General features: G+C 41.2%; 1 protein-coding gene across 33 annotated transcripts in view; it reads left to right on the top strand.

Moving 5' to 3' along the window:
• The window catches only part of NSD1 (nuclear receptor binding SET domain protein 1), a 148,134-nt gene that overhangs the window by 105,688 nt on the left and 14,964 nt on the right, over positions 1-27,482 (top strand). For all 33 annotated transcript variants that reach the window (XM_051844455.2, XM_051844450.2, XM_051844452.2 and 30 more), the window contains 8 exons: positions 4,236-4,436; positions 5,570-5,749; positions 9,916-10,072; positions 10,865-11,070; positions 15,039-15,151; positions 20,675-20,944; positions 22,331-22,447; positions 24,366-24,507. In XM_051844455.2, the coding sequence (XP_051700415.1) occupies positions 4,236-4,436; positions 5,570-5,749; positions 9,916-10,072; positions 10,865-11,070; positions 15,039-15,151; positions 20,675-20,944; positions 22,331-22,447; positions 24,366-24,507 (1,386 nt within the window). The remainder of the gene's footprint in view (positions 1-4,235; positions 4,437-5,569; positions 5,750-9,915; positions 10,073-10,864; positions 11,071-15,038; positions 15,152-20,674; positions 20,945-22,330; positions 22,448-24,365; positions 24,508-27,482) is intronic.

Here is a 27,482-nt window from a genome sequence, read left to right on the forward strand (position 1 = left end):
CAGTTAGTTTTCTTACACCTAATCTATAGCTTGCTTTTTTGTTTTCCTTTAAAAATTTTTAAAAATTATTTTAGTTTTTAAAATTGGCATAATTGTATACGTTTATGGGGTACAGTGGGCAACTTTGATACATGTGTATATTATGCAATGATCAACTCAATGTGATAAGCTGTACTGATCACCTCAAAGATTCATCTTTTCTTTGTGGTGGTACCATTTGATATCTCTTCTTACAGCTTTTTTGAAACCTATGTTATATCATTGTTATTTGTGGTTACGTTTCCTATTAATAGATAATCAGAATTCATTCCTTCCAGCTAGTTGTAACCTTCTGCTCATGTCCTCAATTCCTGTCTCCTCCTTATGCTGTGCAGTGACATTTTAAAGATTCCACTTGTCTTTCTGTCCCTGACTTGACTTAACATCCTCTAGTTCCCACCCATATTGTTGCAAACAAACAACCCGATTTCATCTTTTTTGCGGCAATATTCTTTTGTATGTACCATGTTTTCTTTTTTGCGTTTATCCAGGTAATTTTCTATCTTGACTGTTGTGAGTAGTGCTGGAATAAACATGAGAGTGCAGCTATCTCTTTGATGTACTGATTTATTTTCCTTTCGTTGTATATCCAGTAGTGGGATTGCTGGGTCTTTGTTTACATTTTTTTTAAATTTATTTATTTATTTATCTAAATATTTATTCATTTTCCTTGAAAGTCAGAGTTAGAGAGAAGGAGCGGCGGGGGGTGGGGGGGGGACATTGTTCTGCTAGTTCACTCCCCAATTGGCCACAACTGCCAGGAGCCAGGAGCTTCCTCCAGATCTCCCATGCAGGTATAGGGGCCCAAGTACTTGGGCCTGTCTTCTACTGCTTTCCCAGACCCTAGCAGAGAGCTGGATCGGAAGTGGAGCAGTTGGGACTGGAACCGGCGGCCATATGGGATGCCAGCATTGCAGGCAGCAGCTTAACCTGCTGTGCCACAGCTCCTTGTTGATTTTTTTTTTTGAGGAACCTTCATAAGGTTTTCCATGTTGGCTGCACTAATTTATATTCCTACCAGTTGTGTATTAGTGTTCTCTTGTCTATGTCCTAACCAACACTGTCTTGTCTTTCTTTCTTTTTTTTTTTTAATTTTATTTATGTATTTATTTGAGATATAAAGAGAGAGGGAGAGACAGAGAGAAACGTCTTCCATCTGCTGGTTCACTTCCCAGATGGCCGCAATGGCCAGAGCTAAGCCGATCCAAAGCCAGGAGCTTGGAGCTTCCTCTGGGTTTCCCACGTGGTTGCAGAGGCCCAAGGACTTGGGGCCATCTTCAACTGTTTTCCCAGGTCTTTGCAGAAAGCTTGATAGGAAGAACAGCTGGAACTTGAACCAGCACCCATATGGGATTCTGGTGCCGCAGGTGGAGGCTTAGCCCACTACACCAGCCCCAACACTGCTTTATGTTTCTACATTAGCCATTCTGAGTAGAGTCAGATGATTATTATAGTTTTGATTCACATTTTTCTATGTGGTGTTGATCATTTTTTAAATACACTTGTGGGCTGTTTTTATTTCTCCTTTTGAGAAATATTGATTATGGTCTTTCACTCATTTTTAATTGGATGTTTTTGAGTTTTGGGTTGTTTCAGTTCCTTATATTCTGGATATTAACCCTTTGCCGACTGTATAATTTCCAAATATTTTCTCTTGTTTAGTAGTTTGTCTTGTCACTCAGTTGATTGTTCCTTTACTGTGCAGAAACTTTTTAGATTGATACAATCCCATGTTGCCTGTGCTTGGAGGTCATATCCAAAATGTCTTTGACCAGTGTAGTATTAGGTAGCGGTTTCTCTGTCTTCTTCTAATAGTTTCATATCTTATATTTAAGTCTTTAATCCATCTTGAAAACAGTTTTGTATGAGAGATAAGGGTAAGGTTTTGTTTTTCTGCATGTGGGTATCCTTCCTCAATGTGTTCTTGACGCCTTTATGAAAGATCGGTTATCTGTAGATGGCAGGGATTTATTTCTGAACCCTTTGTGTTCCATTGGTCTGTGTGTTTTTTCCAAAACAGTGCTGTTTTGATTACTGTAGCTTTGTACTATATTTTAATCTGTCTTACCACAATGCCTCTAGCTTTGTGGTTTTTTTGTTTGTTGTTTTTTCTATTTCTTAAGATTGCTTTGACTGTTCCGGCTCTTATTTTAGTTCCATATAAATTTTAGGATTAATCTATTTCTGTGAAGAAATTCATTGGTGTTTTAATAGGACATGTGTGGATTCGATAGATCATTTTAGATAGCATGTCATTTTAGCAATATTCTTTGGTTTTGTGAACAGGCAGTATCTACATTTATGACATGATATTCAGTGCTTTGTAGTTTGTAGTATAGAGATTTTTACCTCCTTGGTTAATTTTACTCCACATTTTTGTAGGTATTGTAAATAGAACTGATTCCTTGATTTCTTTTTCAGACAGTTAACTATTAACATATAGAAATGCTACAAATTTTTTTTTTGCAACTTATTTTTATATGTTCACTTTGTTCTGCAACATTACTGAATTTGGATATTAGTTCTAGTTTTTGGTGGAATCTTTTAGCATTTTCTTGTCTCCACCAAGGGACAGTTTGCCCTCCCCTTTTTTGATTTGGATGCCACTTAATTGTTTTTCTACATTCTACTTCAGTAGGTTCATTTTCTTAATGATGTCTTTAGAAAAGCTGAAGAATTTAATTGTGATGACATCTAGTTTATCAGTTTGCTTTTTTAATTGACCTTGCTTTGGTGTCATTTAAATCAATCTTTTTAAAGATTGATTTATTTATTTTGAAAAAGTTTTACAGCTAGAGAGAGAGAGAGAATCTTCCATCTGCTGGTTTACTTCCCAAATGGCCTCAATGGCCAGCACTAGGCCAGGCTAAAACAGGAGTCAGGAGTTTCATCTGGATCTTCCACATGGTGGCAGGGGCTCAAAATCTGAACCATCTTCCACTGCTTTCCCAGGCCATTAACAGCGAGCTGTATTGGAAGTAGAGCAGCTGAAATTGAAATGGTGCCCATATGGGATGCTGACGTTGAGGGAACACTTTACCCACTATGCCGTGAAGCTGGCCTCAAGAAATCTTGCTAGGGCAAGTGTTTAGCCTAACAGATATTTCAGCTGCCAGTTCTAAAGCATCAGGCAGAGGTTTGCTTCTTTATAATTGTGTAGTTAATTTTTTAAAAAATTATTTATTTATATATTTATTTGAAAGAAAGATCTTCCATCCACTGATTCATCCTGAGATGGCCACAACAGGTATGTAGGGCTGACCCAAGTCGAAGCCAGGAGCTTCACCCAGGTGTCCCATGTGGGTGGCGGGAGTCCAAACTGTTGGACCATCTTCTAATGTTTTTTCCAGGGCATTATCAGCAGGGAGCTGGATTGGAAGTGGAGTAGCTGGGACTCAAACCTCTGCCCATATGGGATGCCAGTTTCACAGTTGGCACTTAACTCACTACACCATTATAAAAGCCCTTAATTTGTTGTTTTTTTTTTCAACCTTGTTATTGGGGCCGGTACTGTGGCATAGTAGGTTAAGTCTCCATCTGCATATGGGCACCAGTTCGAGTCCCAACTGCTCCACTTCTGATCCAACTCCCTGCTAATGGTCTGGGAAAGCAATGGAAGATAGCCCAAGTGCTTGGGCCCCTGCACCCATGGGGGTGACCTGGAAGAAGTTCCTGGCTCCTGGCTTCAGCTCAGCCCAGCTCCAGCTGTTGCAGCCATCTGGTGAGTAAACCAGTAGATGGAAGATATATTCTCTCTCAATCTCTCTGTCTCCCCCTCCGCCTTTGTTTTGCTGCATCTCTGCCTTTCAAATAAATAAATAAATCTTTAAAAAATGAACTTTCCATTTGCCTGACTAGCTTGGTTGCATCTTTGAGGTATTCCTTTAATATGTTCTATTCTGTGCATTTCCTGTAAAATATCTTTTAGTAAGATCTAGAGGTTTGATTATATTTAGGTTGTTTTCCTTTTGTCGGTAATGCTTCATTTACAGTATGTACTCCTGTGCATCACATCATCAACATGTTCTGTTAGATTGTCCATTTATAATGATTAAGATTGTTCATTGGTTTCAGCTGTTAGCCTAATCAGTCTGTTTTGAAGTTCCTGTGTAACTCTTCACGTAATAGTTTAGTTTTCTGTAGATGCTTGATTTAGTTTGTAGATTCTTGATTTGTTGTCTTTTCTGGCTTCCCAGGAATCCATACCTGTTTTGTATGTAAACAGAGTGGGGAAGATGTTAAAAGGTGCCTTCTGCCCTTATGTGGAAAGTTCTACCATGAAGAGTGTGTGCAGAAGTACCCACCAACAGTCATGCAGAACAAGGGCTTCCGGTGCTCCCTCCACATCTGTATAACCTGCCATGCTGCTAATCCAGCCAGTGTTTCTGCGTCTAAAGGTATAGTTTCTCATGTGCAACTCTGTAGTTGTGGCACTCAGTTTTTATTGATACAGATATTTTCAAATGAAGTTTGGTAGACCTCTTTCTGGCCTAAGCAGTCACCACATTGTCTTCTATTAAGCCCTGGAGTTCTGGGGTAATTTTAAATGTTGAATTTCATGTGAGATTTAATTTGAAGAAGTTGTCTGCTGCATGTCCTCCTCTCCCTGTTCTAGTTAGAAGATCAAAGTGTTTTGTTTTCTGTGATCATTGTGTCTGTGCTTGTGAGATGTTATGTCATTCAGAAACTTATGTCAGATTTTGGTGTATTGTGTTGATTTATGTTTTATAATGGAAGCTCTTTTCATGGATACTTTGTTCTGCTTAAAAGTTAGGTTGAGAGCTAAGTTTTTAAAAATTTTCTGTGAGTATAGATAGGATCAAGTTTTGAAATCTTCTCATTGGCAAACAATCTTTTCTTTATATTTAACAGTAGTGTTCTGTTAAATGCATATTTCACAACAAGAATTCCTACCCTTCTCAAAGAGGATTGAGCAGACAAAATATAGCAAACATAGATTGGCAGTACCTTTTGTCAGATGATTTCCTTACCCTGTAGATCTCATCAGTCCTGAGTACAATATTTTAATTTGCTGGAACAAAATTAGTTTATCCCCTTTTAAATTGCTATTATTGAAACAATTGCATAAGTAACTAGCTTAATAATGGCTTTTGGTGAATTAGGTTTAGGCGATAGGTTTCTTCTGGAAGAGGCGAGAACTTCATTCACCTGAAAGTCTTAAGAATCGCAGTACCAGGCAAGCAGTACTGTCATCCAGCTCCCCTTTATTTAGTCTGGGACTGATTCCTAGTTTCCTAGCATTCAGGGCAACCGCTGTGGTACTCTAGCCATTGGGGTAAGGCTTTATGTGGTGGGATCTGACTCCCTGTAAACATTTTTCACATAGCTCCCATCTGAGTTTTTATGATGGATAGGGTATTTTCATGTCCATTGTCCTAATATTCCTAACTTGCATATCTGACATTTCTCAATGCTGTCAAATAGACTGACTAACTTATATTATTCTTGTATTTATTGTCTTTGTTTTTCTTTTGTTTCTCCCTGGCTTTCTTGCTTCTCATATATTTAGGACGTCTGATGCGCTGTGTCCGCTGTCCGGTGGCATACCATGCCAATGACTTCTGCCTGGCTGCCGGGTCAAAGATCCTTGCATCTAATAGTATCATCTGTCCTAATCACTTTACCCCTAGACGGGGCTGTCGAAACCATGAGCATGTGAATGTTAGCTGGTGTTTCGTGTGCTCAGAAGGTAAGATTTGACTTCTTGCTGTGTAAGTAGTCTAATGAAAGATAAATATGTTTTTTAAATTGCAACAAAAATACTTTTCTTCACAATACCACTGAAAGAAATATTTTAAAATGGTATCCTGGATTACATATCAGAACTTGGTTTTGTTGCCCAATGGGGAAGAGCATTTAATTTATAATTTTGAATAATTTTATTTTTATTAAAATGATAAACTTGAAGCATAAACAAAAGAACAAACAGAAAGATTCTCCTAAATCCCAACCTCAGAAGAATAAACATTCCTTACTATTTAGGGATATTACTCCAGACATTTATACATGTCAACAAATAGAAGGGTAGATATCTGGATTAAAAATAATTATTTTGTTTTTAGGATTATTTATTTGTTTGAAAGGTAGCATTATATAGAGAAACAGACATCTTTCACTTACTGGTTTACTCCCTGAAATGGCTGCAGCAGACAAGGCTGGGCCAGGCTTCTTGAAGCCAGGAGCCTGGAACTCCATCTATGTCTCCCACGTGGGTGCCAGGGGACAAGTACTTGGGCCATTTTCCACTGCTTTCCCAGACACATTAGCAGGGAGATGGACTGAAAGTGGAGCAGCCAGGGTTGGTGCTGTGGCATAGTGGGTAAAGCCGCTTTCTCTTGCTCCAGCATCCCATTTAGGTACCGATTTGAGTCCAGCTGGTCTGCTGCTTAAAATCAATTATTAAGAGAAAAGTGTTAACAGAGCCAGAAGGGGAAAAGAACAAGGGTGGACAGCAGATTTCTCTATAGAGGGGAACAAAAAAAAAAAAAAAAAACATGAAACAGTAGATACTATAGCAGTGTCACCAAAGTTCTCAAAGGAAGAAAGCCTCATTTAGAATTCTATATCCAGTGAAATCACCTGTCAAAACAGAGGTGAATAAAAGGTTTTTCACAGAAATTGAAAGAATTAATTATGTGAACAGCTTAACATTATAAGAAATGTTAAAGTCCTCCAATTAAAAATTGATTCTGGATGGAATTCTGCCTTTATACAAAGGAATGAAGAGCACCAAAAATGCTAAATATGTAGGCAAATACAGACTTTTTTCTTCCAAATAAAGATAGTTCTTTAAGCAAAAGTAGCAGTGTATTTGGTTTATAACCTGTGTAAATAAAATATAACAACAAAGGCTGAGAGGGGTTTTTATTCTGAACACAAAGTGTTATTACTGAAGGACATATCTTATAGATCCTGAACTTCTGTAAAATAATAACAAAAATATGTAGGTTGCAGTTAAAGCAGTGCTTGTGGGGAGGGGGAGGATATTTTAAAAAGTGTAAGACCTGTTTCAAAAGACGAGAAGTATCATGATCTCAGCTTCCTCTTTGAGAAACTAGAAAAAGAAAAGCAAATATAAACAGAAGAAATAGAAATAAATGCAAAAAAATCAATACAATGGAAAAGAAATAGAGAAAAATTGGAAATAAAACATTGTGTTTTGAAAAATTTAGTAACCTCTTAATAAAGTTATCCAGTATCATGATGGAAAGTGTGGCATAACTATGTATACTATCAAATATTAAAAATATGAGAATATTCTGAAAAAAATTTTGTCAATAAATTGTACAACTTAAAAAAAAAAAACTCATCCCCTATAAATACCAAAATGGCTTAAAAGATAGAAAAAATATAAGAAATTAAAAAAACTCAGCCCTGAAGTGAATGTTTTTTGTGAATTGTGAAGTACTTATGCTGCAGCTCTGTTGCACTCTGTCTGGCTCCCATCTGAACTGTCTACATTGTTCAGATAGCATCACTTTTTTATTAAAATATTTTATTGAAGATTTATTCAGTTAGTTAATTCAAAGGCAGAATGACAGAGAGAGGGAGAAACAGTGGGAGAGATCTTCCATCTGCGGGTTCACTCCCCAAGTGCCTTCAACAGATGGGGCTGGGCCGGACTGAAGCCTGGAACCCAACAACTCCATCCAGGTTTCTCACAAGAGTGTTGGGACTCAAGTGCATGGGCCATCATCTTTTGCCTCCCAGGCTTATTAATAGGAAGCTGAATTGGAAGCTCAGGAGAGAAGTGATCCTAAGAACTCTAATATGGAATGCAGGTGTCCTAGTTGGAGCCTTAGCCCACTGTGCCACAATGCCTGCTCCCAACTGCTGTCCCAGACATCAGGGAGCACTTCTAGTTGTCACTTACTGATATACTACAGTGATTCATACTTGCATGTTTGTCAAATGTTTACTTGAAAATGGGAGAAAGCAAGCCTGAAAAATCAAGGAAAACAACTGAGTTCCTGGTTCCCAAATTCATCATTGACATAAGCATTTGGAGAATGAACTAGCATATGTTAGCTTTCTCTTTTTGTCTTTCCCTCTCTCTCTGCATCTTAAATACTACATTTTTTAAAAGATTTTATTTATTTATTTGAGAGGTAGAGCCTCAGACAGAGGTGGAAAAAGAAAAGGTCTTTTTTTTTTTTTTTTTTTTGAAGATTTATGTATTCATTTGACAGGCAGAGAGAGAGAGAGAGAGAGAGAGAGAGTCTTCCACCTGCGGGTTCACTCCCAAAACAGCTGTAATGGCTGGAACTGGGCTGGTCTGAAGCCAGGAGCTTCTTCTGGGTCTCCCTTGCAGGGGCCCAAGGACTTGGGCCATCTTCTACTGCTTTGCCAAGCCATAGCAGAGAGCTGGGTTGGGAATGGAGCAGCTGAGACTTGAACCGGCACCCAAATGAGATGCTGGCACTGCAGGCAGTGGCTTTACCTGCTACACCACAGCACCATCCCTGAGAGAAATGTCTTCCATCCGCTGGTTCACTCCTCAAATGGCTGCAATGGCCAGTCTGAAGCCAGGAGTTTCTTCCAGGCCTCCCACATGTGTGCAGGGGCCCAAGCAGCTGGACCATCTTCTGATTTCCCAGGCCATACAGAGAGCTGGATTGAAAGAGGAGCAGCTGGGACATGAATGGGAACCCATATGGGGTGCCTGCACCATAGGCAGACACTTAGCCTGCTATGCCACAGAACCCGCCCCCTTTTAAATAAATTTTAAAAATAAATGAGGATACAGAAGTTTATGGAAATGTAGTTAAAAGATATGTTTATCTTGATTTAAAAACTTAGAATTCTATGCATATTAGGGGACTTAAAAAGTTAATTGAGGGGCCAGCATTGTTTTGGGAACAGATTAAGTTTTGAGCACTGATTCTAGTCTTTGGCTGTTCTGCTTTCAATCTAGCTACCTTGCTAATGTGCCTGAGAATGCACACAATCGCCCAAGTACTCCATCTCCTGCCACCCACCTGGGAGACTCGAATAGAGTTCCAGACTCCTGACTTTCCCAAACCCCAACAAGGACATTTGAGGAGTGAATCAGCAAATGGAAGATCTTTGTCACTCTGCCTTTCAAATTAAAAATGAAGTTCATGGAAAGTGTGAATAAGGAAAAAAATTGTATTATTCTAACATTGCTTTGTACCAAAATTAATTTATTTCAGTTCTTTTCCCCAATTTTTTGAATTCTCCCTTGTTTGTGCACATACATGACTTTTATGAATTTAGTGCCGACCTCATTGCCTTAACCTAATTTTGCCAATAAAATTTCATGTTTATTAGCTGTGAATCCAGCAAACCTTGGTGGGGAGGTGGAATTCAGGAATATTTTTTTAAAGCTCTATTTATTTGAAAGGCAGCATCATAGAGAAGCAGAGAGAGAGGTCTTCCAGCACTGGTTCACTCCCCAAATAGCTGCAATGGCTGCAGCTGGGCCAGTCAGGAGCCAGGAGCCAGGGGCTTCTTCCAGGTCTCCCACAAGGTAGGGGCCCAGGAACTTGAACCGTTCTCCACTGCCCTCCCAGGCCATAGCAGAGAGCTGGATCGAAGCAGCTGGGACTCGAACTGGTGCACATATGGGATGCCAGTGCTGCAGGCATTGGCTTCATCCACTACGCCACAGTGTTGGTCCTGAGTTCAGGAATATTAGCGAGAGGATGAATAGTCATAGAAAAGTCTTCCTGGATATCTAATTGAAATACCAAACCTTTTTCTAGGGAGATAAATAATTGGTTTGGAGCTAAGCAAAGGCTTTTTTTTTTTTTTTTTTTTTTTTTGGTTTGTTTTTTTGCTGAGTCCTTATGTGCAACCTATGGTCTGAATGCCAGGTGTTTTTGATTCCCATAGGCGGCAGCCTTTTGTGTTGTGATTCTTGCCCTGCTGCTTTTCATCGTGAATGCCTGAACATTGATATCCCTGAAGGAAACTGGTACTGCAATGACTGCAAGGCAGGAAAAAAGCCACACTACAGGGAGATTGTTTGGGTAAAAGTTGGACGATATAGGTGAGTAAGTCTGAAGGAGAATGCTGCTGGTTTCTTTTGCCATGTTGTATTTCTTGAATCTCAGATACACTGCTTGTTTTTCTTTTTGGTAATGCTCTTCCTGAGTAGACATGGTGCTACCACCACCCAGGTTTTTCCTCATAAGAAACAGTCTTAACTTTAAAATTTGCAATGACATGATAATACTCATGTATGTACTTTGTAGAAAATTGTTAGTGAAAAGAAACCCATATTCTTTTCACAAACAAGGAAGGTATAGGTGCATTGTTAATATTTTGGAATTCTTCCTTGCAGACATGCCAGTATACAGCTGCCATATCCTCAGTAGTTATCCTTAGAGTTTATGCCCAATTTTGGCTTTTTAAAATTGCTTTTATAGAGCATGGCCTGCCAAAATAATTTAACATGCATGATTGTCTAAGAGCTCTAGTTTACTCTTCCACAATGCTCATTTTGTCAAGATTTCATGATTTACTGCAAGGAGCTTGATCCGGGCAGTCTTTGGAATAAAATAGGTGGGATTTCCAGCTCTAATAGCTAGTGCTGAATTGTCTTCCTAACAGATTAGATCCCTTGAAGTGGAGTCTTAAGTGTGTGGCAGAGTATGTGAGAGCAAGCAGTGATTTTTCACACTGATGGTACATGCTCTGTGCTCTAGTTAATTATAATAAGGCCCAGGATTGGGCTTTCATGAGGACAGACAGACATTCCGATTCCTCACTGTTATTCTGTTATTTTCCTAGTGCCTTGGAGCCTCCTAGGGCTTTCCTCACTTGTTTTTCCCTTTCCCAGGTGGTGGCCAGCAGAGATCTGCCATCCTCGAGCGGTTCCTTCCAACATTGATAAGATGAGACACGATGTGGGCGAGTTCCCTGTCCTCTTCTTTGGGTCTAATGACTATCTGTGGACCCATCAGGCCCGAGTCTTCCCATACATGGAAGGGGACGTGAGCAGCAAGGACAAGATGGGCAAAGGCGTGGATGGGACTTATAAAAAAGGTAGCTTGACCTGTTCTTTTCTCAGACTAGTTCCTTTAATTGCCGAAAATCTGTTCTGTTAAAAGTCACACAGGCAGGGGCCAACCTCCCATATGGACACTGGTTCACATCCCAGCTGCTCTACTTATGATCCAGCTCCCTGCTCGTGGCCTGGGAAAAGTAGTTGACAATGGCCCAAGTGCTTGGGCTCCTCCTACCTACAGACTTGGAGGAAGCACCTGGATCCTGGCTTCAGCCAGTCAAAGCCTTAGCTTTTAAATCCTTCTGGGGAGTGAATGAGCAGATGGAAGATCTCTCTTTCTCAGTTTCTCCCTCTGTCTCTGAATTTATTCAAATAAATTAATCTTTTTTTGTTTGTTTTAGACAGGCAGAGTTAGAGACAGAGAGAAAGGTCTTCCTTTCCGTTGGTTCACCCCCTCATGGCCGCTGCGCCCGGCACACTGCTGCCGTTCTGAAGCCAGGAGCCAGGTGCCTCCTCCCGGCCTCCCATGCAGGTGCAGGACCCAAGCACTTGGGCCATCCTCCACTGCCCTCCCAGGCCAGAGCTGGACTAGAAGAGGAGCAACTGGGACTAGAACCTGCAGTGCCAGCGCCACAGGCGGAGGTTTAGCGTTTTGAGTCTAATCGTTACTTAATTCTGTTTTTCGTGAGGGGAATGTTTTTATTGTTTATTTTGTCTTTATTTATTTATTTTTTCAGTCTTGTTGTGGAAAGAAGCTCTGGAACTAGTCTATAGAACACACACTGTAGTTTGCCTGAGAATAGCTCAAAACTTTAGCCAAGCCATGTTTCCTTCAAGGAAATTTTGGTTTTAGTTTTGGTTTCTTTTTCAACTTGTTGGGAAGAGGTAAAAATTCACCCAAAATTATAGAAAAAAGTAGTCGATGTCAAAACCTGAATGTCCTGAAATAATAAAAAACTTCTATGAACTGACCTGGCAGTAAAGGCAGTGGGGACAATGGAGGCCAGAAAAAGGGTTCCCTTAGTATTAGCATCTAACCACTTAGCTGATGGTTAAGACGCCACTGAGCCTCGGTTTTTCTTAATTATTCAGTGGAGAAATGTTGCTCTGAGAATCAGTTAGAAAAGTAACTGATTCCTCTAGCTGCCCTTTGAATGGCAACATATCTTTTGCCATTTGAATATGCTTAGACATTACAGTATGATTTTTTTTTTCTGCAGTGTAAGTTGAAAAGCTGTTCTTGGTAGGTAGGTGAAACTTCTTGTGTAGGGAATGTCTGTAGGATACACATTTATCACAGGCTCTGCTTTGCCTCAGGCTGTAAGTCTGAGTCTGACGAAGCGCTGGGATTCTGCTATTTCTGTGCCTCAGCTCAGGGCTGGCTGGTGCCACTGCCTTCTGGGTCATGGAAGACTCTGACCTAAATAGCAGCATTCAGATGCTGCTTGTTGAGAGTTGTGGCCGAAGTGTGCATTGTGCGCCATTGGAGCAGATGCTGAGGAAGAAAGGCCAAGCTGAGGAGTCACTGCTTGGAAGCTGTGGTTTGTTTGAAAGTATCCTGAGTGATACTTTGCATAATGAACCATAATAATAATTACAGTTACTGTTTATCAGTGTTTGTTTTCTGGATTGTGTCCTGACAACCCTATGAGGTAGATGACACCCTGATCTTGGAGATGAGAAAAGTCAATTACTTGCCCAGCGTCCAAGTGTCAACAGGAGATAAAGCACAATTTCTCATTCTGATAATTAGACCCAGAATCCAAACTCTTTGAGTGGGAAGGTACTTAAAACATTGAATTAAGAAGACAGCCTATGTGAAAGTATATGTGAACTCTAACATGCTGAGTTACCAATCTCTAGGTAGGTGGGGTAGCATAGGGGCTGCTTTCCTGAACAGATCCATAAGTTACAGGATTCAATCAGAGTTTCAGAAACTGTGGACTGTTGGTGGAGTGTTGGGACCCTAAAAAGATGTAAGAGGTGACAGCTGGAAAGATTAGTTATCTATATAAAGTAATTTTGAGCAGAGAAGATGAGACTGTAACAGAATGGTTTCCAAGAATAGAGTGAGTGATAGATACTTGGTAGACATTAAGGCGAAAGACTAGGTAGAGTGTACTGGGTGACTGGACGGGAAAGGTTGTGTTTTAGGGCAATCTTTAGGACCCTGAATAATACACATACACTCTCTAGTAGTTAACAAGGAAACAGAAAAAAGGGGAGCCTCAGGGGAATGTTTCTTTAAAGAATTGACAGAACATGGGGAAAGCCACAGAGGGAAAAGTTTCTTTAGCCTAGGTGAACAGTTACGGGTTAAAATTTTTAAAACTTATTTTTTAACTTATTTGAAAGAGACACAGAGTGACATAAATTTCATACAAGGGTTCAATCCCCCAAATACCCTCAACAGCCAGGGGTGGGCCAAATTATAGCCAGGAGCCAGGAATTCTTATCTGTGTCTACCACATGGGTAGCAGGGGTCCATCTATATGAGCCATCACCTGCTTTCCTCCTAGGGTACACATTAGCAAGAATCTTGAATCAGGAGCCAGAGCCAGAACTCAAACCCAGACACTCTGATGGGGATGCAGGCATCCCAAACAGCATCTTAACTGCTATACCAAATATATGACTCCAGAAGAATTAGGTCTTCAGATTTTGTTGGATTTATTTTAGATATAAGTATTTTTCCACTATTAATAGCTAATAGTTACTTTTTACAGAATGAATATTAGGAGGAGAGTACAAGAACAATAGAGAATAGTCAGGAAGCAGAGGAAATCTGAAACCTAAAATCCTTTCTAAAGGAGAGTGAGCACATTACCTAGGGCAGTAGGTAGAATGTTCCTGGAAGCAGGAATTAAATGACTTCATTGATCAGATAAAGTTTATTTGTTGGGAGATGGTATCCTAGGCTTTCCCAAGTCATTGAACTTCTTGTTGTTGTTGTTGTTTTTCTCTGAAGGCAATATAGTCTGTTTTGTACCATTTAGCTGTGGATTCTTTGTTTTACTGCTATGTGTAAATACCCCAGGCACTATACAAAGGTACTTGAAAAAGTTAAAATATGGCCCAGCGCCATGGCTCACTTGTTTAATCCTTTGCCTGTGGCGCCGGCATCCCATATGGGCGCTGGGTTCTAGTCCCAGTTGCTCCTCTTCCAGTCCAGCTCTCTGCTGTGGCCCAGGAGGGCAATGGAGGATGGCCCAGGTGCTTAGGCCCCTGTGCCCTCATGGGAGGCCGGGAGGAGGCATCTCGCTCCTGGCTTCAGATCAGCGCGGCGCACCGGCTGTGGTAGCCATTCCAACGGAAGGGAGAACCTTTCTCTCTGTCTGTCTGTCTCTCTGTCTGTAACTCTACCTGTCAAATAAATAAATAAATAAATAAATAAATAAAAATCTTTTTTTTAAAAAAAGTGAAAATAATTAAAATTTACTTTGGTGCAAAAAAATTTTGAGATCCATACATAGATTTTTTTCTAAGATATATTTTTATTTCGTTGAAACTCAGAGTTAAAAAGAGGGAAAGACAGAGAGAGATCTTCTATCTGCTGGTTTACTCCTCAAATGGCCGCAACAGCCAGGGCTTAGCCAGGCTTGAAGTCAGGAACCAGGTGCTGCTTCCAGGTCTCCCTGGTCAGGGCAGAGGCCCAAGCACTAGGGCCATCTTCTGCTGCTTTCTCAGGCATATTAGCAGGGAGCTGTATAGGATGTGGAGCAGCTGGGACTTGAACCGGTACCCCATGAGATGCAGGCTTTGCAGGCTGCAGCTTAACCTGTTACTCCACAGTCCCAGCCCCTAACCTTCTCTTTTAATTTCATTTTCCAAACATATTATGAAGTACCCTCATATAGCCTACTTGAAAATATATATTCTTAGTTTTTTTTACGGTGTGTTTGGTATTTGTCCAAAAGATGGATTTTCTCCAATTTTTAGGGGACTAAAAAAAGTAAACAACTGTACCCAGAAAAATTTAAGTGACTTGTTCTGTGTATTTTCATAGCTCTTCAAGAAGCTGCAGCAAGATTTGAGGAATTAAAGGCCCAGAAGGAGCTAAGACAACTGCAAGAAGACCGAAAGAATGACAAGAAACCACCACCTTATAAACATATAAAGGTGAGGAAAAACTCATCTGACACCCTTTCCAGGAAAGAAACCATATGTAACTTGCTTCTTCTTGCTGTGCTCATGACGAGAATGGAAATCACAAGTACAATTATTTTTAGGCACCGTTTTGAGCATCCTGCATGCACTTTAAAAAATCAACTTCAGGGACCAGTGTTGTGGCATAACGGGTAAAACTGCTGCCTGCACTACTGATACCCCATATGCGTGCTGGTTTGAGTCTCAGCTGCTTCACTTCTAATCCAGCTCTCTGCTACGGCCCCGGGAAAGCAGTGGAATTTGGCCCAGGTCCTTGGGCATCCACATGGGAGACCCAGAAGAAGCTCTTGGCTTCACGTCAGCCCAGCTCTGGCTGTCGTGGCCATTTGGGGAGTGAACCAGAGGGTAGAGGTCTCTGTCTCTTTCTGTCTCTGTCTCTTGTAACTCTGCCTTTCAAATAAATAAATAAATAAGCCTTTAAAAATCAACTATCTGTTGATGTGGGTATTTTTCTTTTTTTTTAATAAGTACTTATTTAATTTATTTATTTGAAGGAGTTAGGAAAGGTAAAGACAGAAATATTCCATCTGCTGGTTCTCTCTCCAGATGACCACAGTAACCAGGACTGGGCCAGGCTGAAGCTAGGGGCTCATCTGGTTCTCCCACATGGGTTGCAGGGGTCCAAACATTTGTACCATCTAACCATCCTTTCCCTGGCCATTAGCAGGGAGCTGGATCAGAAGGTGAGCAGCTCAGACACCAAGCAGCATGCATTATGGGATGGTGGCATCACAGACAGTGACTTTATCTTTTATTGCACTGTACTGGCTCCAATGTGGGTATTTTTCCTGCTGCCTTGCAATAGTCTTCTCATCTAAGGAAGATTAAATTCTATTCATAGTCAGCATCTTTGATTTGAAAAGAATGAAAGCCATGCTGAAAATGATAAATGGCCATGACATAGTGTGAATCACATGTATGACAAATATTTTGGTAATGGCTGATGCTGATGATAGTTTAGGTGACCAGTGTGAATAGGGCAGAAAATTTGATCTCTGTCTACCTGGTAAAATAGTCGACGCTGTATCATCTAGGTCCAGTGCACCATTTGTGCCTTTTAATGTTTTAATATGATTTATATAATACAGAAGTAAAAATAAAGGCATAGTAAAGAACAAATTTGTTAGAAATTTTAGTATTTACTAAAACCTCTTTTTTACAAGTAAGTTGGTTTTGATGTGCAAACATCAAAAAACAAGAAGTAATACTGTTAGCCTTATTAACAAAATGAGGCTTCCCAGAGCCTTGTTGACATTTCTGAGAATGGCATTCTGAAATTTTACTTGAAGATCAGTTTCACCACGTCTTCTGAGATGGTGTGAAAGTGTGATTTGTTTAAGTGATTTGTTTAAGGTATTGCAATGGGCATAATTAAAGTAAAAAACTATTTGTTGTTTATGTAAAATTTAAATTTTAATGGATATCCTAGATTTTCATTTGCTCTGTCTGGCAAACTAATATAAACATGATCTCTCTGGTCTTTTATTCTGTCTTCAAAAAGTAAAGTCTGAGTTTTTATTTTACTGTGTTCTCATGCCTATTACTATGCCTATTATTCCTTTTTCTCACTTTCAGTCTTTTTTACATTGTTTGGAATAATTGATGAATAATGATGAAAGAGTAAAATTGTAATACATACTAAAGATAAGAAGACTGTATCTTAGATTTGTAAAATGGACTAATGGATCAGAAAACTAGTTACAAAATAGAATTAATTTTATTTTTTTTTTCTTTTAAAGATTTAATTATTTGAAAGGCAGAGTTACAGAGTAGGAGAGACAGAGAGAGAGAGATCTTCTATCCGTTGGTTCACTCCCGAATTGGTTCACTCCTCAAATGGATTTAACAGCCAGGGCTAGGCCAGGCCAAAGCCTGTATCTTCTTCCAGGTCTTCCACATAGTGGCAGGGGCCCAAACACTTGGGCCATCTTCCACTGCTTTCCCACTCATTAATAGGGAGCTGGATTTGAAGTGCAGCAGTACTTGTACCAGCGCCCATATAGGATGCTGGCTCTGCATGTGGTTGGCTTAACCAGGTATTCCACAGCCTCTGCCTCTAGTTGTGTTCTTTTTAAATAAATAAATTTTTTTATTGTCATAAAATATCAGCCCTCGCAAATAATTATAATTACTTAAATAAATGTAAAACATTTAACTGGGTCTAATTGGACCCTGGTAATATAAGGAGAATTAAATAGACTTACTGTATTTGGAGATATAATACCAATATGTAGTTAGATCTCAGTAAAAGGGAAGTGGGGCCACAAATTTGGGTTGCATCCCACATCACAGTGCCTGGGCTTGATTCCCAGCTCCAGATCCTGATTCTAGCTGCCTGGGAAGCAGTAGTTGATAGCTCAGTTAGTTGGGTCTATGGAAGACCTGGATTGCATTTCTGGTTCCTGGCTTCAGCTCTGGCATTGCAGGCATTTGGGGGAACAAACCAACAGCTGGGAGCTTTCTCTCTCTTTGAGGTAAATAAATAAGTTGTGTTTTTTTTTTTTTTTTTTTTTAATTAGGTGGAAAAAGGTAAAGTAATCCTGTTAACACAAGCCTAGGGTTCAGATAATAACAAGGTAGATATTTCAGAGGTGTACCTCAACAACCAATTCTATTTTAAGATTTATTTGAAAGGCAGAGCTAGAGAAAGAAGGGGAGACTGAGATCTTCCGTTCCCCAAATAGCCACAAAGGCAGTTCTGGGCCAGGGTGAAACCAGAAACCAGGAACTCCATCCATGTCTCCCACATGAATGATAAGGGCCCAATATTTGGTCAGCTTCTGCTGCCTTTCCAGGAGCACTTGCTGGAAGATGGAACTGAAAGCATAGCAGTTGGCACTCAAACTGTCTCACTGATCATGGGTTACCAGTATCGGATACCACCGCTAGTTATAACACAATGCTGATTGCACCACAACCATTTTGAACCTTGCTATTGAGACAGCAACTTCTTGTGACTGATTTCTTCACAGAATTTTAGGAATCAACTTCTTCCCTCTAAATTTTTTTTGTTTTTGAATATATTTCCAAGGAAAAGAAATCATGAACCAAATTTTTTCTATTGTCCACAATGCAATCCCCATGAACTAACTTATTTTAATATTTTTTATTCGTTGGGTAACAATAGTTCATGACATGAGAATTATATGAAATTCAACTTTGATTTCTGTAAATTAAATTTTATTTGAACACAGCTATCCTTGTTTTGTTATGTATTTTCTGTGACTGGTTTTGTGCTACAGTGGCAGAGTAGAGATGCATGCATCACACCTGCCTACGAACGCCAAGGTATTTACTGTGTGGCCCTTACAGAAGAAATTTCTATCCCCCTGATCTAGAGTGAAGTGACATACATGTATGTCTTTGTTGTTAACCATGTGGAGTTATTTTTTTTATTATCCTAAAAGATTGATTTATTTCATTTATTTGAAAGGCAGATTTACAGATAAAGGAGAGACAAAGAGAGAGAGATTCCATCCATTGGTTCACTCCATCCATTGGTTTCAGTGGCCAAGCCAAACCAGGAACCTGGAACTCTATCCAGGTCTCCTGTGTGGGCGGCAGAGATGCAAATATTTATGCCATCTTCTGCTTTTTCCCAGGCCCCTTAGCAGGGAGTTGGATCAGAAGTGGAGCAGCCGAGACGTCACAGGTGGTGGTTTAACCCTTGAGCCAAAATGCCAGCCTCCAGTTTTTTGCTTATGATGTGTTAGGAAAAAACTTATTTGTGATTAATGACAGATTAGGTAATATCTTAAGAATGAATGATTAAAACATATGGAGAGAAAAGGAGTTACAATGAACCTTTTTGGGGGTGGGAAGTCAGGTTAATATTGTTTGGATCATGGGGCCAAAATCGCTGCCTGCAGTGCCAGCATCCCATATGGGCGCAGGTTTGGGCATCAGCTGTTGCACTTCCAGTCCAGCTCTCTGCTACGGCCTGGGAAAGCAGTAGAAGGTGTCCCAGGTTCTTGGGCTCCTGCACTGTCATGGGAGCCCCAGTAGAAGCTCCTGGCTTCAGATGAACACAGTTCTTGCCTTTGTGGACATATGAGGAGTAAACCAGTGGAAGGAAGACCTCTCTCTGTAACTTTGCCTTTCCAATAAATAAATAAATAACAATAAAATTGTTTGGATCAGAAGTGACCTGATAGGTCTTGGGTGAGCAAGTTTTAGCTGCTGACTTCTACTCCCTTAGCATTTGGTTTCCTTAGTAAGTTTGTGACTTGCAGTTGCATGTGGTGAGAGTCCTCCATTTGTAAGATATTTACAACATTTACCAGTATTTTTGAAGAGTAACAGATTGTAGATTTTGTAATGTTAAAGAATAAGAAACAATAGTATGCTAGAACTGAGCATTTGGGACTTTATTGATGAATTTAAGTAATAGTGATTTTACATTGACTGAGTTTCTAGAATATTTGGTATGACAGAAAAAGAAGGGACACAAAATGGAAAAAATATATAGTAGTATCTGCCACATTTAAGAGGCTCTAAGGTTCTGCTGTGTTCTAGGCCTTTACATATATATATATATTTATCTATAACAGTTTGGCAAGTAAAATGCTTCTTCAAATACGGGAACCCAGACTATCCAGAAGTTTTCATTCCAACAGTTTCCTATCTATCAGTAGTGGATATTGTTATGCAGTAGTTACAATGGTGCCACCATGTGACACTAGCAAAACCCTAGTATACAATTAACTTGGCCTACTGTCTTTGAAATTAATCATTTTTAAAACATGAGTTTTCAAAAATGTGAAATTCATATTTTATATATCAAATGTGTGTCTATTTTTATGTTAAGGTGTCTAAATCTTTTTTTGAAAAAAAGTTTTAACTATTTTTTGAAAGAGATAGATAGATCTTCCATCCACAGGTTCATTTCCAAAATGGCTGTAATGATCAGGGCTAAGCCAGGATCCAGGAATGTCATCTGGATCCATCTGTCCAAGTCTCCTACTTGGGCCATCTTTTGCTGCTTTCCCAGGTGCATTAATAGGTAGCTGGATAAGAAGTGGAGTTGCTAGGAAGACTTACTATTTTATTTGAAAGACCGTTACAGAGAGAGATATTTGATCTGCTTGTTCACTCCCTAAATGGCCCGCAACGGCGGGGCCAGAGCTGAGCCAGTCCAATGCCAGGAGGCAGGAGCTTCCTCCAAGTCTCCCATGCGGGTGCAGGGGTCCAAGGATTTGGGCCATCCTCCACTGCTTTCCCCGGCGTATTAGCAGGGAGCTGGATTGCAAGTGGAATAGCCTGGACTCGAACCGGCACTCATATGGTACTGCAGGCTGGGGCTTTAACCTATTGCACTATGGCATCTTCCCTCAAAATCCCAAATTTTGAAAGCTCAAAATCATATAAAAGGTGGCATGCAACTTTAAGTAAAATAAACCTGTCCTTTATGGGTCCGGAGTTGTTTTCTTGTTTTGACTTATCTGATAATGATATACTATGTGTTTTTTTCTCCAGGTGAACCGTCCTATAGGCAGGGTACAGATCTTCACTGCAGACTTATCTGAAATTCCCCGTTGCAACTGTAAAGCTACAGACGAGAACCCTTGTGGCATAGACTCTGAGTGCATCAACCGCATGCTGCTGTATGAGTGCCACCCCACAGTGTGTCCTGCTGGCGGGCGCTGCCAAAACCAGTGCTTCACCAAGCGCCAGTATCCAGAGGTTGAAATTTTCCGCACCTTACAGAGGGGTTGGGGTCTGCGGACAAAAACAGATATTAAGAAGGTGAAGAAAACTTTGAATTACCAGGTTTTTTTTTTCTTCTTTGCAGTTTCTTGATATGATTTGGTGACTGTAAGAAAATTCCTCACAAAATAAAATAGCATTGTTAGGAATTATCCTTTTGTTGTGTCTTACATATCTTTTCAGAATCCAGAGGATTGGGATGGATGTTCCCTTTCATCTCTAACATCAGTTTTGATTGTGTTCATTGTATAAAAGGATGCAAGAGAGGGAAATTATAATGACGATGTTATGACTTCAGGTAGTTGAGAGAGAGGGAGGAGTGAGTACGTGATACAGGTGGTGTTAATCACCTGTTCAATAAAATGAGATATTTTCAATGGAGAAAAAAGTTTTGGGTTTATGGAGCATGAAGTAATAGAGTTAAGCCTTCTCTAATGAAAATGCAGTAACATCTTCAACTTGCTGCTTGGCAGAATCTGTATATTTCTAACAATAGGTAATATTATACAGCCTATACAAAATAAATCTTGCTTGACATGTTAATAAAACAATCATCACTCATGTGGAAGCATAAAGGCCTCTGGTGGCATGTGCCAAAGGAACTGAGAGTAGATGGCTACAGCAAGGTGAGCACGAACACCTTGCAGGTAAGGGGATAGTAGGCGTGAAAGTCTGTGTGACCCCAGAATGAAGATTAGGGAAGACCAGGGTATGAAATGTGGAGGAGCCCTAGTCAATGCAAGTCCCATGGAGAATGACCACTGTTTAGGGAAACTGATTTTGAGATCCTTGGGTAAGTTAAGAAATTGACCTTCCATACCTCCATTATAAGGAAGCTAAACTTAAACTAATCTTTTATTTTTATTTATTTATTTATTTTTATTTATTTTTTTTTTTGAAGATTTACTTATTTATTTGAAAGGTAGAGTTACAGAGAGAGGTCTTTCATCTGCTGGCTCACTCCCTAGATGGCCACAACAGGTGGAGCTGGGCCCATCCAAAGCCAGGAGGTCCCTCCAGGTCTCCTATGCAGATGCAGGGGCCCAAGGACTTGGGCCATCCTCCATTGCTTTCCCCGGCCATAGCAGAGAGCTCGATTGGAAGTGGAGCATCCACTCGAACTGGTGCCAGTATGGGATGTCAGCACCACAGGCAGAGGCTTAGCCTACTACGCCACAGCATCAGCCCCGATTCTTGTGGATCTTTGCTATCCAGTATATCGTAACTTTTCTTCTGGAGGGAGTGGGAGCGTGATTCTTATCAAATGCTTGAGGTCTCATAAAGAAATTATTAATTAATTACGTGCACATAAGATTGTATGCATATAGTCTGCTTTGGAAAAGCTAATAATTTTTAGAAGTAAAGTGCATGTATGAATACTGATGTACTTTTTGCCACTAACTCAGGAGCTGTCTTTTCTTCTAGGGTGAATTTGTGAATGAATATGTAGGTGAGCTAATAGACGAAGAAGAATGCAGAGCTCGAATCCGTTATGCCCAGGAACATGATATCACCAATTTCTATATGCTAACACTAGACAAAGTAAGTATTAAAGAGTGTTGTTTGGCCGGCGCCGCGGCTCAACAGGCTAATCCTCCGCCTTGCGGTGCCGGCACACCGGGTTCTAGTCCCGGTCCGGGCGCTGGATTCTGTCCCGGTTGCCCCTCTTCCGGGCCAGCTCTCTGCTATGGCCCAGGAGTGCAGTGGAGGATGGCCCAAGTGCTTGGGCCCTGCACCCCGTGGGAGACCAGGAGAAGCACCTGGCTCCTGCCTTCAGATCAGTGCAGTATGCTGGCCGCAGCGGCCATTGGAGAGTGAACCAACGGCAAAGGAAGACCTTTCTCTCTGTCTCTCTCTCTCTCACTGTCCACTCTGTCCAAAAAAAAAAAAAATGCTTTGTGGGGGGTCAAGTAAATTCATAGTAGAACTCAAGTAATTTTCCAATTGTTTTTGGAAGTTATTCTTAATTTCAGTGTTTAGCATTTTTATTTTCTGTGTATCTGTGATTCTTCTTCCTGGGGGTTAGGGTCTAGCTTTTTTCCCCATCCACTACCTTTTATGATAGAACCTTTTTATTTTTTCTTTAAGATTTATTGATTTATTTGAAAGGTATCGTTATAGAGAAGGAGAGGGTTAGGCAGAGAGAAAAAGAAGAGAGATTTTCCATCTGCTGTTTTACTCCCCAAATGGTCGCAACACCCTTGGTTGGGCCAGACCAAGGCCAGGAACCAGGAGCTTCATTCGGGTCTCCCATATGTATGGATACAGGGGCCAAAGAGATGGATCAGAAGTGGGTCTCAAATGGGCACCCATATGGGATGCCGGCACTGCAGGTGGTAGCTTTTACTCACTGTGCCCCAGGCTGGCACTGTCAGAACCCTTTCTGCCTTTTTTACTTTCAAACATTCCTCAAGTTGTACATTTAGTGATTTGTGAGATCCTTAACCTCTAGATACTTTTTGTTTGGGTTGGAGACTTCACATCTGTTTTGAAATCTACTCAGGCAATTTCAGATGTGTAGAGTTTGAAAACTAAAGATGGGACACAGTTCTGCTTCTAGTTCAGTGGTCCTCAAGCTTCAGCAAATATCAGAATGGCCTGGGATTTTGTCATACATCGTTGTGCCCACCTCAGGTTCTGTGTTTGATATACAACCCCAAAAAATGCATTTCTGAAAATCTAGGTGGTGATAGTGCTGCTGGTCCAGGGGCTGTACTTTGAGAACCACTGTTCTGGGGAACTCAAACTTTACAAATAAAGGAATGAGCATTTGATGCAGTGGTTAAGCTGTTGCTTGGGTTACCCGTATGCTATAGCTGTGACCTAGGTGCAAACCCTGACTTTACTCTGCATTCTAGTTTCCTGCTAATGTACACCCTGGTTGGCAGCAAGTGATGGCTCAAGTAGTTGAATCCCTGCCACCCATGTGGGAGATGTGATGGAGTTCCTGACTCTTTTGTTTGTTTGTTTGTTTTCTTTTTTAAAGATTTGTTTATTTTTTTGAAAGAGTTACAGAGAGACATCTTCTACTTGCTGGTTCTCTCCCCAAATGGCTATATGATGGCCAGGGCTGAGTCAGACAGACCAGGAGACAGGAGCTTCTTCCAGGTCTCCCACATGTGTGTAGGGGCCCAAGAACTGGGATTGTCTACTGCTGCTTTCCCAGGTACATTAACAGGGAGCTGGATTGGAAGTGGAGCAGCCAGAACTTGAACCAGAGTCCATATGGAATGCTGGTGCTGCAGGCATTGGCTTTACCCAAAGTGCCGGCACCCAGTCCTGGGTCTTGAGAGCTTATGGAGTGAACCAGGGAATGGGGCATCTCTTCCTCTCTCTACCTACCTCATCATTTATATAACAAATAAATAATAAACTTTATAAATAGAAACTAGCTTATTAGAGAGAATAGTGTAGATCAAAAGCAGAGATCTCAAGAGTACAACTTCTCTTGGAATTCTAGGACCGAATCATTGATGCTGGTCCCAAAGGAAATTATGCTCGGTTCATGAATCATTGCTGTCAGCCCAACTGTGAAACCCAGAAGTGGTCTGTGAATGGAGATACCCGCGTTGGCCTTTTTGCCCTGAGTGACATTAAAGCAGGTAAGAATCATTTTAGGTATTCTAGAGCTACGACCTGAATTTCAGGTCGTATCATCTAAAAGTTCCATATGCCTGTTGTCCAGAGTGAAGTTTCCAAAGTTCTGAGAACAGGCAGAGGGTTTGGTGCACCTCCCTTGTGATGCTCACATCCTATATTAGATTATCTGGGTTTAAGTCATAGTCTGGTTTTCTAATATGCCCACCCTGAGAGTCTACACATGATGGCTCAAGAAACTGGGTCCCTGCAACCCAGATTGGAGACCTGGATTCCATTCCGCATCAACAGATGAATGGTCTGTGTATGCTCCCTCCCCACAAGCCCCATGGTATGTGTGTGTTTGAGATAGAGAACGAGAAGATAATCTTTCCCCTTTTTGTGTGCATGGTTCTGTGACATTAAGTCTGTTCACACTGTTGCATGGTCATCACCATCATCCATCTTCAGGACTCTTTTTCATCTTCCCCAACTGAAGCTCTGGCCCGATTTTCAACCCTCTCTCCATAGCCCTGAGCAGCCACCATTCTATGTACGTCTCTGAATTTTGACTACTTTAGAAGAGTCATATAAATAGGATTGTGCTGTTCTCCTTTTGTGACTGTATCATTTCACATATCATAAATTGCCAGCCTTCTGTGTCTCCTCTCACCTGCCCTTCCACAGTTGCCCTACCTCCACTGTATAAACCAGAGATTCAGCTCTTGCCACCCATATCTTTCAGGGCTTGGCCCAAAGGCTGGTTTAAGAAACTAACAGGCCGGCGCCGAAGCTCACTAGGCTAATCCTCCACCTGCGGCGCCGGCACCCCGGGTTCTAGTCTCAGTTAGGGCAGCGGATTCTGTCCCGGTGGCTCCTCTGTTAATATGCCTGCAAGAGCAGTCAAAAATAGCCCAGGTAGTTGGGGCCGCCGACATCCACATGGAAGACCTGGGTAGACTTCCAGGATCATGACTTTGGCTTCGCCCAGTGCTGGCTGTTGTAGTCATTTGGATCTCTGTTTCCTTCTCTCTGTCTTTAACTCTGCCTTTCAAGTAAATAAGTAAAATCTTCGTTTTCTTTTTTTTTTTTTTTTAAAGGAGAGAGAAAGGAAAGAAAGAAAATCTGATATAGCTAAGTGATAATGAAGTCACATGATGGATATTTTTCATAAATTAAATCATTTTAAGAATGGACATGACACCCTCCAGTTTGCACCATTTTTTAAAGTATTTATTTGTTATTTGTTTTGAAAAAGTTATATAAAGAGCAGTGGAGACCGAAAGATCTTCTATTTCTCGTTCACTCCCCAGATAGCTAAAACAGCCAGGTAGGGCCAGGCCAAAGCCAGGACCCCAGGAGCTTCTTCCAGGTCTCCCATGTGGGTGCTGGGGCCCAAGTTCTTGGACCATGCTTTGCTGCTTTATTCAGGCATTGGCAGGGAACTGAATCAGAAGTGGAACAGCCAGGACATGAATCAACGCCCAAATGGGCCTGATTTTTAAAACATTTTAAAAGTGTGGGCCGGTGCCGTTGCTCACTTGGCTAATCCTCCACCTGCGGCCCTGGCATCCTATATATGTACCGTGCTCTAGTCCCGGTTGCTCCTCTTCCAGTCCAGCTCTCTGCTGTGGCCCCGGAGGGCAGTGGAGGATGGCCCAAGTGCTTGGACCCCTGCACCCGCATGGGAGACCCAGAAGAAGGACCTGGCTCCTGGCTTCAGATCGGCACTGTTGTGGCCATAGCGGCCATTTGGGTTGTTCTCTCTCTCTCTCTCTCTCTCTCTCATTGTGTATTTCTGTCCATCCAAAAAAAAAATAAGTATGTAAAATTTTGGATTTTGAAAAAGTTGCATGAGTTTTCAAAATGTGTATTCTAGAGACATTAGTTAAAGAGTTGAAAATCATTTTCAAACACTAACCTCAGTACTTATAAGTTATAATAGTATAGTCTACTATTAAAAGCAGAAATCCCATTTGAACATTCTGGAATAAGATTTAAGTCAACCTCAGAGATACTAATGAACTTAAAGTAATTAGAAAACGTTTTCACTAGCTCTTGTTTTCTGTGTGTGTTTAATTGGTGGGGCATTCATTCTACTTCCAGCTCCATCCTCTCCCCTATTATTTGAATGGCAGAGTTACAGAGAGGATGAGGGGAGAGAGAAAGAGAGACAGAGGGAGGGAGGGAGGGAGGGGGGGGGGGCTCTCTACCCACATGGCCACAACAGCCAGAACTGAGCCAATCTGAAGCTTCGTCTGGGTCTCCCACGTGGGTGCAGGTGTCCAAGCACTTGGACCCTCTTCTGTTGCTTTCCCAAGCCACAAGCAGAGAGCTGGATCTGTAGAGGAGCAGGCGGGACTTAAACATGCACCCACATGGATTCCAGCACTGCAGGCAGCAGCTTAACTCACTGTGCCACAGCACTAGGCCTTAAATTTTTGTTTTTCTATTTAGAAAGAGAACCTTAGGGCCAGCGCCAGGTTCTAGTCCCGATTGCTCCTTTTCCAGTCCAGCTCTGCTGTGGCCTGGGAAGGCAGTGGAGGATGGCCCAAGTGCTTGGGCCCTGCACCCACATGGGAGACCAGGAGGAAGCACCTGGCTCCTGGCTTTGGATCTGTGTGGTACGCCGGCTGCAGTGGCCATTGGGGGGTAAACCAACAGAAGGAAGATCTTTCTCTCTGTCTCTCTCTCTCTCACTGTCCAACTCTGCCTGTCAAATTAAAAAAAGAAAAAAGACTTCACATTCCTTCAAAAGATAAAAAAAAAAAAAAAAGCATCTGTATTTAGAGAGAGAGCCCCCATCTACTGGTTCAGTCTCCACATGCCTGTAATGGCTGGGGAGCTAGGAACCGAATTAGTTGAAAAATGACTGCTTCCTCCCAGGATCTTCCTTGGCAGGAAGCGGGCGTCAGGAGCTGCAGCTGGTTATTGGACTCAGGCACTCCAGTGAGGGATCTGGGTGTCTTAACTGCTAGCCTTAACTTAACTGTCTAACCTC

Source organism: Oryctolagus cuniculus, chromosome 6 (genome assembly GCF_964237555.1).
Source record: "Oryctolagus cuniculus chromosome 6, mOryCun1.1, whole genome shotgun sequence".
NCBI classification, from domain to species: Eukaryota; Metazoa; Chordata; class Mammalia; order Lagomorpha; family Leporidae; genus Oryctolagus; species Oryctolagus cuniculus.